We start from the raw sequence: 16702 nt of genomic DNA on the forward strand, positions 1-16702 counted from the left end.
TCCAATTTCCTAAAAACTGTCGCACACCCAGCAAGGCAAGGGACAGCATAAAATAGGCCAAGGCATGTGAAGCCATTTTTTACTCTTACGTAGCCAAGTGTTTTTCCAAAAATGTGAAACTACAAGTAAAGCCCCGGAGCCGACACCTCCAACATTACGTAAACCCCAAAACTACCTTTTAATATATCACAAGTTCAAACCAGTCTCCCTCTTTTCATCTCCATGATGTATGGGATCGTAGGGAGTAGTAGTTTACAAAAGATAACTATGTTCTTTCAGATCATCTCATAGTAAGCGCCGAAGACACTACATTTCCGGCAGGCTCAGGTGGGTATTTTTACAACTTTTTGAGGGCTTTATGCCGAGTCTGATTGCAATTAGTATTTTACTCCACAGCACATTGATCGGCCTCTTTGCCTTTTAGTCTCTGGCCCAGGGTTAGACAGCCTCGGAATAATGAATATAGTAAAAAATTAAGTTATGCTATTTGGCATAGGTAGTAGACCAGAAACGGGCAACGTCGGCACGCCAGCTGTGGAGGAACTATAAATCTTATAATACATCTGCGAGTCATGCCTGTGCCTGTCAGAGTCCTGCAATGCCTCATGGGACTTGTAGTTCCAGAACAGCTGGAGTGCCGTGTTTGCCTACCTGTAGCAGACTATTTGCACAGGCAACTGAGACACTCCAGCTGTTGTGGAACTACAACCCCCGTGAAACATTGCAACATTCTGACAGCCACCTGCATGACTCTCAGGGCAGCAACATAATGAGATTTGTAGTTTTACCACAGCTGGAGTGGCGACATTACCCATTTCTTGTCTACTACTGAAAGGCACTACAAAAGGGTTCCTTTCCTTCCCTATAGGAGGCGTACACATCGTCGTCCATCAGCATCTCCTTCCAGCTGGCTGGCTAGAGAATTGAACATTTCTTTACTGCTCAACGACCAGAAATCACTTTGAAAAAGGAACTCGCGGCTCTCTATATTTTTCAGCGGGTTAATAGATGTGAAAATTAGCAGCCAATTTAAATAATGCCTCATTTAACACAAAGATTCCTAATTACATTACAAGCCCATCTGCTCCGAGAGCGGCTTGCGAGCGCCGCACACTCAATGGCTTTCTGGCCCGGCTCGGCTGGGTTCTTGCGCGCCGTTATTACATGTTATTATTGGCGCTCATTTTGTTAATCATGTTCTTTTGGCACTTTATAATGAGGAAAGCAGCTCATCTGTTTAAACATATGTTTCGTCAAAGGAGCTGCCTGGCGCCGTGTCATGCATCATGTCTCTACCAGCCACACCGCCATCTGTCGGAGGATCCCCCCCAATCCTCAGGAAATTTGCACGGAGAAAATAAAAACAGCGAGCGTTTTACAAAGCGGGATCCCGTGCCAAAACGTAAGCAAATCAACAATGTCGCTCCACAGAAATATCTCAACACACACACAGCGGAATATTGTATAATTGGACTTCTTTAATAGGTAATTGTGATTTACAGAATATAAACTAAGCTCAAGTGCGCCCACACCATCAACTGCTGGCTTGCAACGGTTATAAAACACATGTGGGGGGGGGGGGGGGGATTTATCAACACTGGAGCAGACAGAATCCGGAGCAGTAGTCCACGGCAACCAGCTTTTTTTTTTCAGTTTGTCCAGCTGAGATAAAAAAAATGAAATATAGAAGTCGATTGGTTGTCATGCACAGCTGCTCCAATTGTGATAAATCCCCCTCAGTGTTGTTGTATATCACCTGCACTCCATACGGCGCTGTAACCATAAAGTTATCGATTGTGGTATTTGCAGTAATGACACAGATGGTGCCGTGTAGCCTCAAAGTATCGAATTGAAAATCAGCACTCACATGTAGGGATGCACCGATATTAGTATCGGTGCCGATACTGAGTATTTGGGCAAATACTTGTACTCGCCCAAATGCTCCGATTCCGGAACTTCCGGTCAGATGAAGATTTCCTCTGACTGGCAATGCCGTAGGGCAGGGGTGCCCATTAGGTAGATGGTGATCTAGCAGTAGCTCTCAAAGCTGATGCTGGTAGATCACAAAGGGTGAGAATGGCGGCCCCTTTATTACATTTTAGTATATTTATTTAGCTGTGCACACATGATTACCTATCAGCCTGAGTCTGCTGAGCCAAGCTCCCTGACACCTTTCTGGTGGATATTTGGGGTTGAAGTGCTATGTATTACATCAAAGAATATTAGTGTACAGAGTACTGTTGCCCTGCACTGTTTGCAAAATACAGCAAGGTGAGCCAGGGGAGAGAGCGGGGAGAGACAGGAGAGACAGCCAGGAAAGAGAGAGAGGACAGCCAGGAGAGCGAAGAGAGACAGCCAGGAGAGCGAAGAGAGACAGCCAGGAGAGAAAAGAGGAGACAGCCAGGAGAGAGAAGAGGAGACAGCCAGGAGAGAAAACGAGGAGAGACAGCCAGGAGAGAAAACGAGGAGAGACAGCCAGGAGGATGAGCAAAGAGAGTCAGGAAAGAGAGAGCAAAAAGAGACAGCCAGGAAAGAGAGAGCGAGGGAGGTTTTTTTTTTACTTGGTAGATCTCATGAAGCTCGTCATTTGAAAAGTAGATCTCAACACAAAAAATTGTGGGCACCCCTGCCGTAGGGGAACAAGGAAGCCAGCTTCCCGGGCAATCAGGAAGCCGGCTCCATGCTGACTGGATGGGAAGCCGGCTTTGCGGCCAATCAGCATTGAGTTGGCCGAACAGCCAGCTTGATGCTGATTGACTGGGAAGATGGCTTTCCAACCAATCAGCTTGGAGCCAGCTTCCCGGCCAATCAGGAAGCACGGGAGGCATGTCATTACACTCCACCCGGCTTCCTGATTGCCCGGAAAGCCGACTATGCTGATTGGCCAGAAAGCCATCTTTCCAGTCATTTAGGAAGTCGGGAGACATGTCATTACCCGCCGCTGGACTTCCTGATTGCCCGGGAAGCCGACTCTATGCTGATTGGCTGGAAAGCCATCTTCCCAGTTCTTTAGGAAGCCAGGAGGCATGCCATTACCCGCCGCCCGGCTTCACGATTGGCCGGGAAGCCGGCTCCATGCCGATTGGCTGGAAAGCCATCTTCCCAGTTATTTAGTAAGCCGGGAGGCATGTCAATACCCACCCGCGGCTTCCTGATTGCCCGGGAAGCCGGCTCCATGCCAGTGGAAGCAACGGTATCAGCGAGTACCGAAAGCAAAATATCGGTGCTCGTATTAAAAAACGGCATCGGTGCATCCCTACTCACATGATTCAGGCACATGTTGACCTGAAGGGACAAGAATTCACACTCTGAACTCTGTGGTTATAGAACACAAGGCAGACGGGTAGACTTCTCATCCGCTGCCATTGGCACCCCATTCACACCAGAGTGATTTGAAGCAGGGTTCAAAAAGCGCTTCAATGCCCGACACTCAGATTCAGATGTTCCACACTTCTTCAGAAAAGCAAAACATTTGCATTTATTTATTTTCATAGGAGCCAGTTTGATTGTTTGCTCCCGATTGTTGCTCCCATCTACAGGTGAAACTCGAATAATTAGAATATCGTGCAAAAGTAATTGCAGTAAGTGCTGCAAAAGGGGCCCAAACCAAGTACTGAGTACATATGCATGCTTGTACTTTTCAGAGGTCCGATATTGTTCTATGTACAATCCTTGTTTTATTGATTGCATGTAATAATCTACTTTTTTGAGGTTGTGGATTTGGGGTTCTTGGGGTTTTCATGAGCTGTAAGCCATAATCATCACAATTATGACAAATCACGGCTTGAATGATCTTGCTTTGCATGTAATGAGTCTCTCTCATATATTAGTTTCACCTTTTAAGTTGCATTAGTGAAATAAATGAACTTTGCACGATATTCTAATTATTCGAGTTTCACCTGTATGTCCATACAGTTGTACAGACAATCAGAAACAGGGACAGAGGAAGTGTCAAGCGGTTACAAGTGCGGTGATATCACTGCGCTTGTATTCCGTTGAGTACTATGTGGAAGCAGACGGGACTTGTAGCTTCTCCATTCACAGATCCTGTCAAAGTGCCTTGTAATGACAACAACTACCTGTGTAAGGGTCTGTGTGGACGGGCTTGTGTTAATGGAATCAGCGTGACAGGCTTTTGGAATCATCCACAATTCAATGACAGGTGCATTTGGCCTGCAGTTCACCTCCTTCTGACCTGCTTCAAGGGGCTTTTGCATTCCTATAAGCTTCCAGTATATGGGAATGAAAACACCGGCACACTTTATTCAACTTGTCCCATTTGTCTTGATAGGCACTGACTGTACATGGACCCCCAAACACTGTCAACTCAACACAAAGTACTGATGTTAAATTTCACCTCCTGTCATACTCAACGCTGATAAAGGACACTTAAGAACTTTGTGGTGTGTCGGCCATATTTTCTGGGAGCTCTGACAGGTTTGTGTCCAGAAGGAATTGACATAGGTGGTTAGAACATCACCTTTTCAATTTTGTCATACCTTTTGCAGCTAGGGGGGTTCCAGTACCTAACGCATGCTGTAACATGCATCAAAATAGGTTACTGCGTTCTCATAAGTGTGACAGAGCCCAAAAATAGGGTCACCCCAGCAGCATGTTTGGAAATTGAATCTGGATGCAAAAGCCAACACATTGTTCTCTCCCCGACCTTGCATAGATCTAACCCACTGTGATCTATGCAACAGGGGACCCCGGGGACTCCTCCAGAGTCAGGAAATATTTTATTAGTGTGGATTCTGTTACACCAGACTGGTATACAGAAGTATATCTCTGTGTTATTTATTGTAAAGGGTTTACAGCAAGGACAAACAAATACTTTGTCAGTGAATCAATTTCAGCTCATGGTGATCATGGGTTCGTGAGAACAGACCGGGGAACCTGTTAGACCTGTGCAGTGGCATTTCATAACCCTGATACCTTCCGCTATGTGACACGTTACAGCATTTCCCTGTAACATACCAAGACAACTTTCAATGCTTTCTGTCCATTTTACTAGTGCTGGCCATCCACACCTTCAATAAGACAGAACATGAATACAATTTTATTACACCCAATACGTAGAACTCTACATCTCCAACATGGCCGACCGCTGGACACGATCATAATACAATTCTATTACACACTGTACATAGAACACTACAACCCCCAACATGACCGACCACCGGACATGATTATCATATAATTATATAAGACTCTATACATAGAACACTACCCCTCCAACAAGACCGACCACCGGACACCATCATAATACAATTCTATTACACTCTATACATAGAACACTACAACCCCCAACATGACCGACCATCAGACATGATCATAAGACAATTCTATTACACTCTATACATAGAACCCTACACCTCCAACATGGCTGACAACTGGACATGATCATAATACAATTCTTTTACACTCTATACATAGAACACTACACCTCCAACATGACCGACCACTGGACATGATCATAAGACAATTCTATTACACTCTATACATAGAACACTGCAACCCCAACATGACCGACCACCGGACATGATTATCATATAATTATATAAGACTCTATACATAGAACACTACACCTCCAACATGACCGACCACTGGACATGATCATAAGACAATTCTATTACACTCTATACATAGAACACTACAACCTCCAACATGACCGACCACCGGACACCATCATAATACAATTCTATTACACTCTATACATAGAACACTACAACCCCCAACATGACCGACCACTGGACATGATTATAATATAATTATATAAGACTCTATACATAGAACACTAGACCCCTAACACCACACCCCCAACATGACCGACCATTGGACATGATCATTGAATTCTATAACTATAGACATATCTGTTCCCATTGTGGGACTCCCACACTGCAATGTATGTTAAATAACACTTTCAGCTACAATGACAAGACAAAGGCCGGCAGAAGTCACATGCCATGTCAGGGACACGGGGAAGGTCAGGTGATAAAACTAATTTCACAGAACCCTCCAGGTCTCGTTGGGTCTTGAGACTTGAACACTGACCTCTGTGTGCGGCTCCATCAGCTGAGGGATTCCTGAAAGTCTCTCATGATCACATGGAATCTCATGACTCTGAGCCTTACATATCCCTGAGCAGAAATGTCTTTAATCCTCAGAAGTTCATTAAAAAAAAAAAAAAAAAAAAGAAGGAGAAATACCAAGACATACCATGTTCCCATATCACAGACCATCCAACCAACTCTATAGAAAGCAGCCTATTGGATAGAATTTACATTTTACATGGGTTCATGTTACTACTGTATATACTGATCTCTGATCTTGAAATACAGAACTCTATTGTAAATAAAATGGTTTTCTGGTATCTAATGACAGAACAGAACAGTTATTATGCTAATATTAAGCTATTAAGACCCCAGTGTTGTCTGTTGTAGGAGCTTGGACACTGCCATTGGTAAGCGCTCCATATGAAGACATTAGCTTGTGCTTCAATACTGATCTCTGTATTTGCTCCAGGTCATTTATTCAGAAATTAGTAAAGGGTATCTATTATTATCTATTATACTAGTATCGGTATCGGTATCAGTGCCAACACCGAGTATTTCGGCGGGTACTCGCCCAAATGCTCCAACACTTTTCTCCGATACTGGAACTTGCGGTCAGAGGGAGATTTCCCTCTGACCGCCAGTGCCGAGGGAGCATGGAGTCTTCCTTATTGGCTAGGTAGCCCGCTTCACTTATTGCTAAGCAGCTTGGCTTCCTAACCAATCAGAAAGCCGGGCGGTACTTAATGACCCACCTCCTGGCTTCCTGATTGGCTAGGAAGCTACCAATCAGGAAGCCGGGAGGCGGGTCATGACGTGCCGCCTGGCTTCCTGATTGGCTAGGAAGCTAGCTTTACTTCTTGATAGGCAGCGTGGCTTCCTAACCAACCAGGAACCTCGGCGGCACATCATAACTCTCGTCCCGGCTTCCTGATTGGTCAGGAAGCCACGCTGCCTAGGAACAAATGAAGCCAGCCTCCTAGCCAATCAGGAAGCCGGGTCATGATCTGCCGCCCGACTTCATGATAATCGGGGCACAATACACCAGTACTCGGTATCGGCGAGTACCGGAAAAAAAAAATAGAAAAAATGATCTGTACTCGTACTAGATACCGAAAAACTGATATCAGTGCATCTCTAGTATGTATAGCAACTGCCGACATTTCATTCTACAGGGTGTTGGCTTTCAGAAAATACATCACGTTTGGGGGTTTAAAGTAATTTTCAGGCCTAAAATGTGAAGGTCAGCATAGCAGCCAGGCAAACAACATTTCCAGAAGGTCATGACTGGCAGGTCCCCATTTGATGACAAGTATAATTCTTCTCCAACCCCATTTTAGTAACGCCAACATTAGGTATTAGGACGCCGGCCTTTACACGCACATGAACTTTAATGGCATCCCAGTCTTAGTCCGTAGGGAACAATAATGAGTTGGTCCGCCCTTTGCAGGTATAACAGCTTCAACTCTTCTGGGAAGGCGTCCACAAGGTCTAGGAGTGTGTCTATGGGAATGTTGGACCATTTGTGAGGTCAGGTACTGATGTTGGAGGAGAAGGCCGGGCTCGCAGTCTCCGCTCTAATACATCCCAAAGGTGTTCTATCGGGTTGAGGTCAGGACTATGTGCAGGCCGGTCAAGTTCCTCCACCCCAAACTTGCTCATCCATGTCTTTATGGACCTTGCTTTGTGTACTGGTGCGCAGTCATGTCGGGACAGGAAGGGGCCGTCCCCAAACTCCTCCCACAAAGTTGGAAGCATGAAATTGTCCAAAATTTCTTGGTATGCTGATGTCTTAAGAGTTCCCTTCACTGGAACTAAGGGGCCAAGCCCAACCCCTGAAAAACAACCCCACACCATAATCCCCCCTCCACCAAACTTTACACTTGGCACAATGCAGTCAGGCAAGTACCGTTCTCCTGGCAACCGCCAAACCCAAACACGTCCATCGGATTGCCAGACAGAGAAGCGTGATTGGTCCCTCCAGAGAACACGTCTCCACTTCTCTAGAGTCCAGTGGCGGCGTGCTTTACTTGGTGATGTAAGGCTTGGATGCAGCTGCTCGGCCATGGAAACCCATTCCATGAACCTCTCCACGCACTGTTGTTGTGCCAATCTGAAGGCCACACAAAGTTTGGAGGTCTGTAGCTATTGACTCTGCAGACAGTTGGCGACTAATGCGCACTGTGCGCTTCAGCATGCGCTGACCCCGCTCTGTCATTTTACGTGGCCTACCACTTTATGGCTGAGTTGCTGTTGTTCCCAGTTGCTTCCACTTTATTACAATACCACTAACAGGTAACGGTGGAATATTTAGTAGCAAGGAGATTTCACAGAACACCTGAATCCAATGATTTGGAGGGGTGTCCCAATACTTTTGGCAATATCATGTATCTTCTCCAGGGTGTTGCGAGCCAGTTCACCTTTCCAATTTTTGTAAATAGGTGAACTAACCCTTTAAGTGAATCTGTGGCTTCACCCTCCATGTGAAAAAAACATAATCTGTGTCCCATTGTCCCATTGGGAGATGTTCCTTCACTCCCTGTCCAATAGCCACAACAGGAAGCGTGAGGAAATCCTTTCAAAGTGAGTGTGTTCACCAAACTAGTGCCCCTCCCCCCCCCACCCCCGTTGGAAGATTCCCCTTTATTCCTGTTTTGGAGACGACTCTAAATTTCGGATTTTCTTTCACTGATAACGTTCACCAAGACACAAAAAGAGGGTGAATCTCCCGAACGAGGACACAGACAGCAATAAAAATCTGACGGGGGTTCTAATCCCTCTCCACTCCATCCAAAAATACAAAATAAAAGTTGGCATGGGTTGCACTTTCAGCGATTGTGGCGATGTTAGGTTTGCTTTAGGAGATGGCCAGAAGAAATGTGAAGCCTTTTGTCACGCTCTCAGCAGAGAAGGAAGCTGAACATGTGATTCACTCACTCGGCTCCGATTAAAACGTGTCCACAGAAGATACAAAGACGCCAAAAGATATTGTAATACACAAAACGAGAGCGATCGGCCCAGCCTGGATCGGCCCAGGCCAGCACCCCCCCTCCTCACACTTTCTGCAAGGTTGAATAATAAATGATTAGGCCTTCGGCCGTGTTTTCAGTTCACCTTCCTTTCATGTGCGCGGCCTCCTCCCCTACAAAAGAACATGTTTACGCAATTCTACATATCTGCTCAGCCTGTCATCCTGGAATCCTGCTCCGTCTCAGAGTAGACTCCAAATCAGAGACAATGTATACAATGCACACAATATACAGTGCAGAGGCCCTTCCAGCGAAGAGGCCCTGTCACCAACATAACAGACTCAGAGAAAAAACAAGTATTTGAAATGCTTTCCTGCAGTGTTTTTACTTTCCATCAATTATTATTATTATTTTGTATTCCTGTGCAATGCGCCTTTAACCCTTTTGCTGCAACTGATGTATGTCCTGCGTCGGTGGCAGTGGGCCCTTTAAAAGGACTAGCTGCCGGGACTGTTAACATGTGTAAAGGAGACTGTTGGCTTTATCCTGGAAGGGTTTCTCGTGGCTGAACTGCTGCCAGATCGCTTCCACAGGCCGTTGAAAATCGCACCCCAACCCAACCAGACACCCCCACCTTGCTTCCCTGGGCTCCGATGCCCCTCCTGTGGGCCTGGGACCAGCATGTCAGGTGTCGACAGGAAGCGGGCTCCTCATTATACGAGACCAGAAGCAACGCTGATTGCACTCCGGGCCCTCAGCTGTCATTGCGCGGCTGCAGAGGCCAGGTAATAAGCTATTGGGGCGCGATATGTGGGCCAAAAGTTTATTCGAAGTAGAAAAGGTTCTAACTGACCCCTAATATCACCTTAAAGAGAACCTGTCACCATTTGTATGCCATCACACAGGGGGCTTGTAAGACCCCTTATGTGATGGTAATTAAAAGATAACTATGGGGTAAGTGTCTTTCCCCATAATTCTCTTTAGGGTCACGGGAGAACGTATACTAACCTGCTCTCGTGACTCGAAGCTCAGTATATAGCGGGCTATTAAACCAAAACTTTTCAGGCGGTTCAATACTATGAAAACACATGTATATCATAAAATATTTTTTTTATTCTCTACAGTAAATATAAATATATATAGTTATTATAATTTTTTAATTCTATAAATTTTAATTATACATATACACACACATATGCATATATAGTATGATGTGTGTGCTTGCACAATAAAACAAATGCGGTCCCCTCCCCCCTCTCCACTCCTGTTCTTCAGGCTTAGGCCTGGAGCTATGGGCTGGAGGTTAGTCCAGATCTGATTAGAGGTTGTGAAAATCCCTAAATGTGGCTCATTATTCGGAGATCAGGTAAAAGCCGCAAAAGGCTGATGACAACTAAACACTGCGTGACTGAGCTTATCACCTTCCCCGGGAATATACCTTTGTGTGCCAATACCCATCATGGCAGAAAGCGCCAGTATTAAATCCCGACTCCACCCAAAACTTTATATTGTAGATTTGGTTCTGCCAAGTGTTAACCGGTCCTCGTGTCTCCACGCAGGAAACTTGCAATCACCTGGGACAGGAAGTGATGGAAAATTACATTTAAAGTGTATCTAAGGCTGGGTTCCCACCTAGGCGGTTTTCCGCGCTTTCGTACTCGCGGAAAACCGCTCAAGGAGGGAAATGCCATTATTTTCAATGTGTATGGTTCCCATCTGTGCGGTTTTCCGCGAGTACGAACGCGCGGGAAACCGCCCTACGCCCAAAGAAGTACATGTACTTCTTTGGGGCGTTTTGGTCGGGGCGGTTCCATTGGGATACAGACAAGTATCGCGGTATCACGAATCGCGGTAAAAAAAACACGCGGAAAACGCGCATATTCAATCCGCCCAGGTGGGAACCCAGAGTAAAGCTTACTTTTTAGTTTAGGATATAGCGGGGGGGGTTGGTGAGAACCTTTGTCAGGTGTCTGTGGCCTGACTGGAGAGGTTCAGTCTCTACATTTGGCCTGAAGACCACCAAATTTTTTTCAATGGAGCTGGTCTGAAAATTATCGGTCAAACAGATCCAATCACTGGGTATGGGTCAGCTGTGATTCCTCCATCCACGCCATTTAGCATCAATGTGCTTCTCTCATTGAGCCTGCGGGGCTGATGGAGAGAAATGCGTAGCAGGTACGGCCAAGCTTTAGCCTCCATTCACACCGGGGAGTATCGTGAACGCACAAAAGTGCGCACTTTGACGAGCGTTCATGAAATGCACACAAACGCGGAGTTAATGGCACCCCAAAGTTGATTGAGCAACGCATTTTTTCCTGCCCGCTTGAGAACGCGCACCTCATGACGCAGAATTTGCTACATGTACTACATTCCTGCATCTGGTGCACATTAAGGAAGCCACTGAAATCAATGGGGACGAGCACTAAATGGGGAAACAAATGCGTACACACACACACGGGAACGTGTCTGTGTGTGTAAATGGGGGGCTTAGGTAGACAGGAATAAGCAATCCAAATTGTTACAGTTGTCACCAGAACAGGAAGTGAGGGGAAATCTTCCCAAGGGGACATGTCGAGGAGGGGATTTCCCTCACTGCTGGTCATACTGGGGTAGATTTTCATGCAAACTCTCATACAAAAAAATCTCATTGGAACATCCGATAACGGATCCAGAACGGACATAAGAGACTTGTAGAATTCCATTCCAAATTTATTTTTATTTTAACATTTGATTTTGGAATGAATGGAGTTTCTTGAACCAAAACCACAATCACTGTTAGGCTTCCGTTCAAGAAATGTTTCCTCCTGCTTCTTCAAACTTTTCGTCATCAGGGTAGAGATCAATTGTCGTTTTGACCCCATGAACTATTAGAAACATTTAGTGATTAGAACCAATCAGGGGCGTCTGGAGGCCGGGTGTTACCCAGAGCGGATACCGGGTGACACCCCGCCATCACGCATGTGCGTGATATCACTGCACTCGTGCATGTGACGGCATCACGCATGCGTGGCCATCTATGTGATGGACGCCGGCAGAGAGAGGAGTCCCCTCCTTTCTCCTTTAACTGTCGGGCTCTCAGTCCATGACCACGTGCCTGACTTTTCAGAGGGGGTGACACCAAAATGACTGTCATCTTAGTGTCACCCCTCCAATGGTGTCACCCGGACGCGGCCTGTACCCCCCTTGTGACGCCACTGGCACCAATATTAGTATCGGTGCCGATACCGTATTTGAGCAAATACTCGCACTCACCCAAATGCTCCAATACCTTTCCCTGATAACGGAACTGATAAAGGAAATCTCCCTCTGACCGGCAGGGCCACGAGGTAACAAGGAAGCCGGGCAGCCGTCTCCATGCTGATTGGCTGGGAAGTCGGCTTCTCCGCCAATGAGCATCGAGGTGGCCAAACGTGTCATTACCTCCCGCCCGGCTTCTTGATTGCCAGGGAAGCCAGCTTCATGTTAGCGGAAGTACCGGTATCAGCGAGTACCAAAATATAAAATATCAGTACGCGTACTCGATACCGAAAAACTGTATCGGTGCATCCCTAACCAATAGGGTGTTCCCTCCAGACATGGCTTCAGCCAGGCCAGGTGTTCTGCTATGCTATAGGGGTATTTATGACGGCTTCAGGGGATTCTTCTGGGTTTTGTTTTTTTTTAAGTTGAAGTATAAACAAACAATATATCCAACTTATAGGCCTCATTCACACACAACGCAAGCAAAATTGTATATTGCGTATGAACGCGTCTCTGCGCGTATATACGTGCGTATACGAGCGTATATGCGTGCACTATATGCAATCCCAGAATGCATCACTCGTAATGGAATTTTTAATGTGCTGTACGCATGTAAACACGCGTATATGCACGTAAATACGCAGAAATACACTGCCCGGACGCATCTCTGTTCCATTCTGTTTTTGCGCATATATATGCAACGCAAATATACGGCTCTATACGCGGCTGTGTGTATGGAGCCATTTATTTGCATTTGGTACAATACGCACGTACGCGCGCATACGTGCGGCAGTGTGAATGAGGCCATAAAGACATCAGAGAATACTTCCGTTGTAAACATGGTTTAGTTTCAAAACATATCAGATCACTAGAAAAACATTTGAAAGAAATCCAGAGGCAGCAACAATAAATAAAATGCACCCACATTAGGGGGGACTTGGGGACATTGCCCCTATTACTAGCCTGCTAGGGAGGGGGTGATGGGCCAGCACAGGTTATGTCTATCCTAATAAGGTTTGAGGAGGAGGGAGGGCTTGAAGGGGGACTGCATTAGCCCTAAGATTATCCTAATTGGGTTTGAGGGGACTGCACTGCCCGTGTCTGTCCGAGTTGGGAATGAGGAAACTGCATAGCCTCTATGTCTATCCTAGTTGGTAGGGGGGGCCTATTCTGCGCCTATGTTTTTCCTAGTTGGATAGGGGGAACTCTATAGCCATTCCTATTTGGGGGAGACGCTGCACTGCCCCCATGTCTTTCCTAGTTGGGGGGGACATTGCACTGCCCCATGTCTTTTCTAGTTGGGGGGAGACACTGCACTGCCCCATGTCTTTCCTAGTTGGGGGGAGACGCTGCACTGCCCCCATGTCTTTGCTAGTTGGGGGGGGGACTGCACCGCCTCTATGTCTGGGGAGTACTGCATTACTCCTACAACTAACCCTGCAGGGTGAGGGAGGGCTGCATTGCCCCTATAACTACCCTATGTGCCTATTGGTGAGGGAGAATGCCACTCACAACTACCCTAGTGGTGGGGAGGGCTGTACTGCCCCAGCTCCTACAGCTATGCAAGTGTGGGGTGGCAGAAGGATGGCATTACTTCTAAAACCGATTCGTTTTGGAAGGGGGGTAGCACTGCCACTTGAACTGCAACCTAGTCACACTTACCCTTCAGTGGAGGGTAGAAGGTCCACACTGCTCTATAACTACCCTAGTGGGTGGGATTTCATTGCCCCCAAAACTACCCCAGTAGAGAGGGGATTTTACCACCCCCCACAACTACCCCTCGCACGGTACTGTGTGATTGACGCACGCTATCACACAACACACCCGTGTGTTACAGTGCAGCAGGTATGTTGCATTACTTAATGGCACCCCAATGCACCTCCCAGCCACAATGCGCTGCTACGCACGGTACCCCAATACTATGCACTACTTTTTTCCACCACACCAACACGATACCGCAATACTGGTGCCACGCGAGAAAACGCACACCCAGTCAGCAAGGATAACTTGCCACAAATGTGTGGCAGGGTTAAATTACAATTCTTGTTAGCTTGCTGCACACATTCCCCTGACAAGCTGTAGACTTGCAGAACAAGTTCTAGTTGACGCTATTTGAATTTGTAGCAAATTTGCTTGTCAAGTCTACAGCAAGAGTCCTGCATGTCTGCAAGTTTATAGCACATTGATCTGGAGACTCGCAATGCAGACTTGCTGTAATTGTACAACAAAATTGTGAAGCTTGGCAAGCCTGCAATAGTTTAGCAAGTCATTTTATAACTTGCTGCTCAATTGCTTGCTATCTGGGAGCAGTGTTCAAAGAGTTAAAAAGCCCTCTATCTACCCCTGGTTATAATACTCCCATGTCAGCTCTGTTCACTTACCGGCTGCGGTGGGGTACCTATTAACATCTCCAGGTAGTACCCCCTCCCAGAGTCCCCCTCCAGGTTGTTCACCATGGTCATGAAGTTGATCTTGCCACTGGGATCTGAAGCCAGAGCCAGCCCCATGATGTCCTTGGCAGTGGTGGTAGACACAGACTGGGGCTGGCTGACCAGGGCAGGAGAGATCCGGAGGGGGATAGAGAACATGGTCCGGGCACCTCCCAGCAGTGCCAGCAGGGTGAGGGTCTGCAGTGCCCCCCTCATTGTACACCTTCCACTAGAGAGCCCGCATGACTACCCAGCACACAAAGCCCAACTCTGGGAAGGGCGAGCAGTTCTGGCCTCGGGCTACACAAACGGATATGGCAGGGAGGAGTTTGCTGGAAAACTTTTTACAAAGTTACAAAGTCCCGAAGTCTGAGCTGAGAGCGGAGTGTGCGAGCGCCCCCTGCTGGCGGATCACCCGAACTGCAGGCAGCACAGCGAACAGAGACGAACTAAATGGAAATGTCTCTGTTATCCAACCGGAGACATTTCCAGGCGGCCTCCCCTACCTCCAACCGGAGAGATTTCCAGGAGGCTTCCCCTACTTCCAACCGGAGAGATTTCCAGGAGGCTTCCCCTACTTCCAACCGGAGAGATTTCCAGGAGGCTTCCCCTACTTCCAACCGGAGAGATTTCCAGATGGCTTCCTCTACTTCCAACCGGAGAGATTTCCAGACGGCTTCCCCTACTTCCAACCGGAGACATTTCCAGGCGCCTTCCCCTACCTCCAACCGGAGAGATTTTCAGGAGACTTCCCCTACATCCAACCGGAGAGATTTCCAGGAGGCTTCCCCTACCTCCAACCATAGAGATTTCCATCAGGCTTCCCTTACTTCCAACCGGAGAGATTTCCAGGCGGCTTCCCCTACTTCCAACCGGAGAGATTGCCAGGCGGCTTCCCCTACTTCCAACCGGAGACATTTCCAGACGGCTTCCCCTGCTTCCAACCTGAGACATTTCCAGGCAGCTTCCCCTGCTTTCAACACGAGAGATTTCCAGGCGGCTTCCCCTACTTCCAACCGGAGAGATTTCCAGACGGCTTCCCCTTCTTCCAAACGGAGTGATTTCCAAGCCGCTTCCCCTACTTCCAAACGGAGATATTTCCAGGCGGCTTCCCCTTCTTCAAACCGGAGATATTTCCAGGCGCCTTCCCCTACTTCCAAACGGAGTGATTTCCAGGCAGCTTCCCCTACTTCCAACCGGAGAGATTTCCAGGCAGCTTCCCCTACTTCCAACTGGAGTGATTTCCAGGCCGCTTCCCCTACTTCCAACCGGAGATATTTTCAGGCCGATTCCCCTACTTCCAACCGGAGAGATTTCCAGGCAGCTTCCCCTACTTCCAACTGGAGTGATTTCCAGGCCGCTTCCCCTACTTCCAACCGGAGAGATTTCCAGGCAGCTTCCCCTACTTCCAACCGGAGAGATTTTCAGGCCGATCCCCCTACTTCAACCGGAGAGATTTCCAGGCAGCTTCCCCTACTTCCAACTGGAGTGATTTCCAGGCCGCTTCCCCTACTTCCAACCGGAGAGATTTCCAGGCAGCTTCCCCTACTTCCAACCGGAGAGATTTTCAGGCCGATTCCCCTACTTCCAACCGGAGAGATTTTCAGGCCGATTCCCCTACTTCCAACCGGAGAGATTTTCAGGCCGCTTCCCCTACTTTCAAAGTTCATATGGACCGAATGGACCGTGATGATTGCACTCTCAATCCATAGTTGACAACTGTCCTGGATTTGCCCTGACAGTCCCTCCTTTTGCTCCCCTGTGCCCTGTGCACGGCACAATGCACCTATTGTACGTTAATAGTGCAGGAGGTGCATTGCCATTAATTTGAATGTCACCCCAAATGCAACTCCCGGTACCACTCATTGCGGCACGGTCAATCGCATTGTGGGCACTGAATGGCAACACAAAGCACCTCCCACACTGTTAACGAATGGTAGGTGCGTTGCGTGGTACTATGTGTTAATCGCATGGAACTGTGCAGCCCTGGTGTGAACCAGCCCTGAGAGAT

General features: G+C 47.4%; 1 protein-coding gene across 2 annotated transcripts in view; it reads right to left on the minus strand.

The window, feature by feature from the left end:
• The window catches only part of BACE2 (beta-site APP-cleaving enzyme 2), a 48179-nt gene extending 33182 nt beyond the window's left edge, over positions 1-14997 (minus strand). Inside the window, exon 1 of one of the 2 annotated variants that reach the window (XM_018552686.1) lies at positions 14644-14997. In XM_018552686.1, the coding sequence (XP_018408188.1) occupies positions 14644-14907 (264 nt within the window). In that variant the 5' untranslated portion in view covers positions 14908-14997. The remainder of the gene's footprint in view (positions 1-14643) is intronic. The other variant, XM_018552688.1, reaches the window with a different exon arrangement.
• Positions 14998-16702: the final 1705 nt, after the last annotated feature.

This window comes from Nanorana parkeri, unplaced genomic scaffold (assembly GCF_000935625.1).
Source record: "Nanorana parkeri isolate BGI_ZX_2015 unplaced genomic scaffold, ASM93562v1 scaffold95, whole genome shotgun sequence".
Lineage (NCBI taxonomy): Eukaryota > Metazoa > Chordata > Amphibia > Anura > Dicroglossidae > Nanorana > Nanorana parkeri.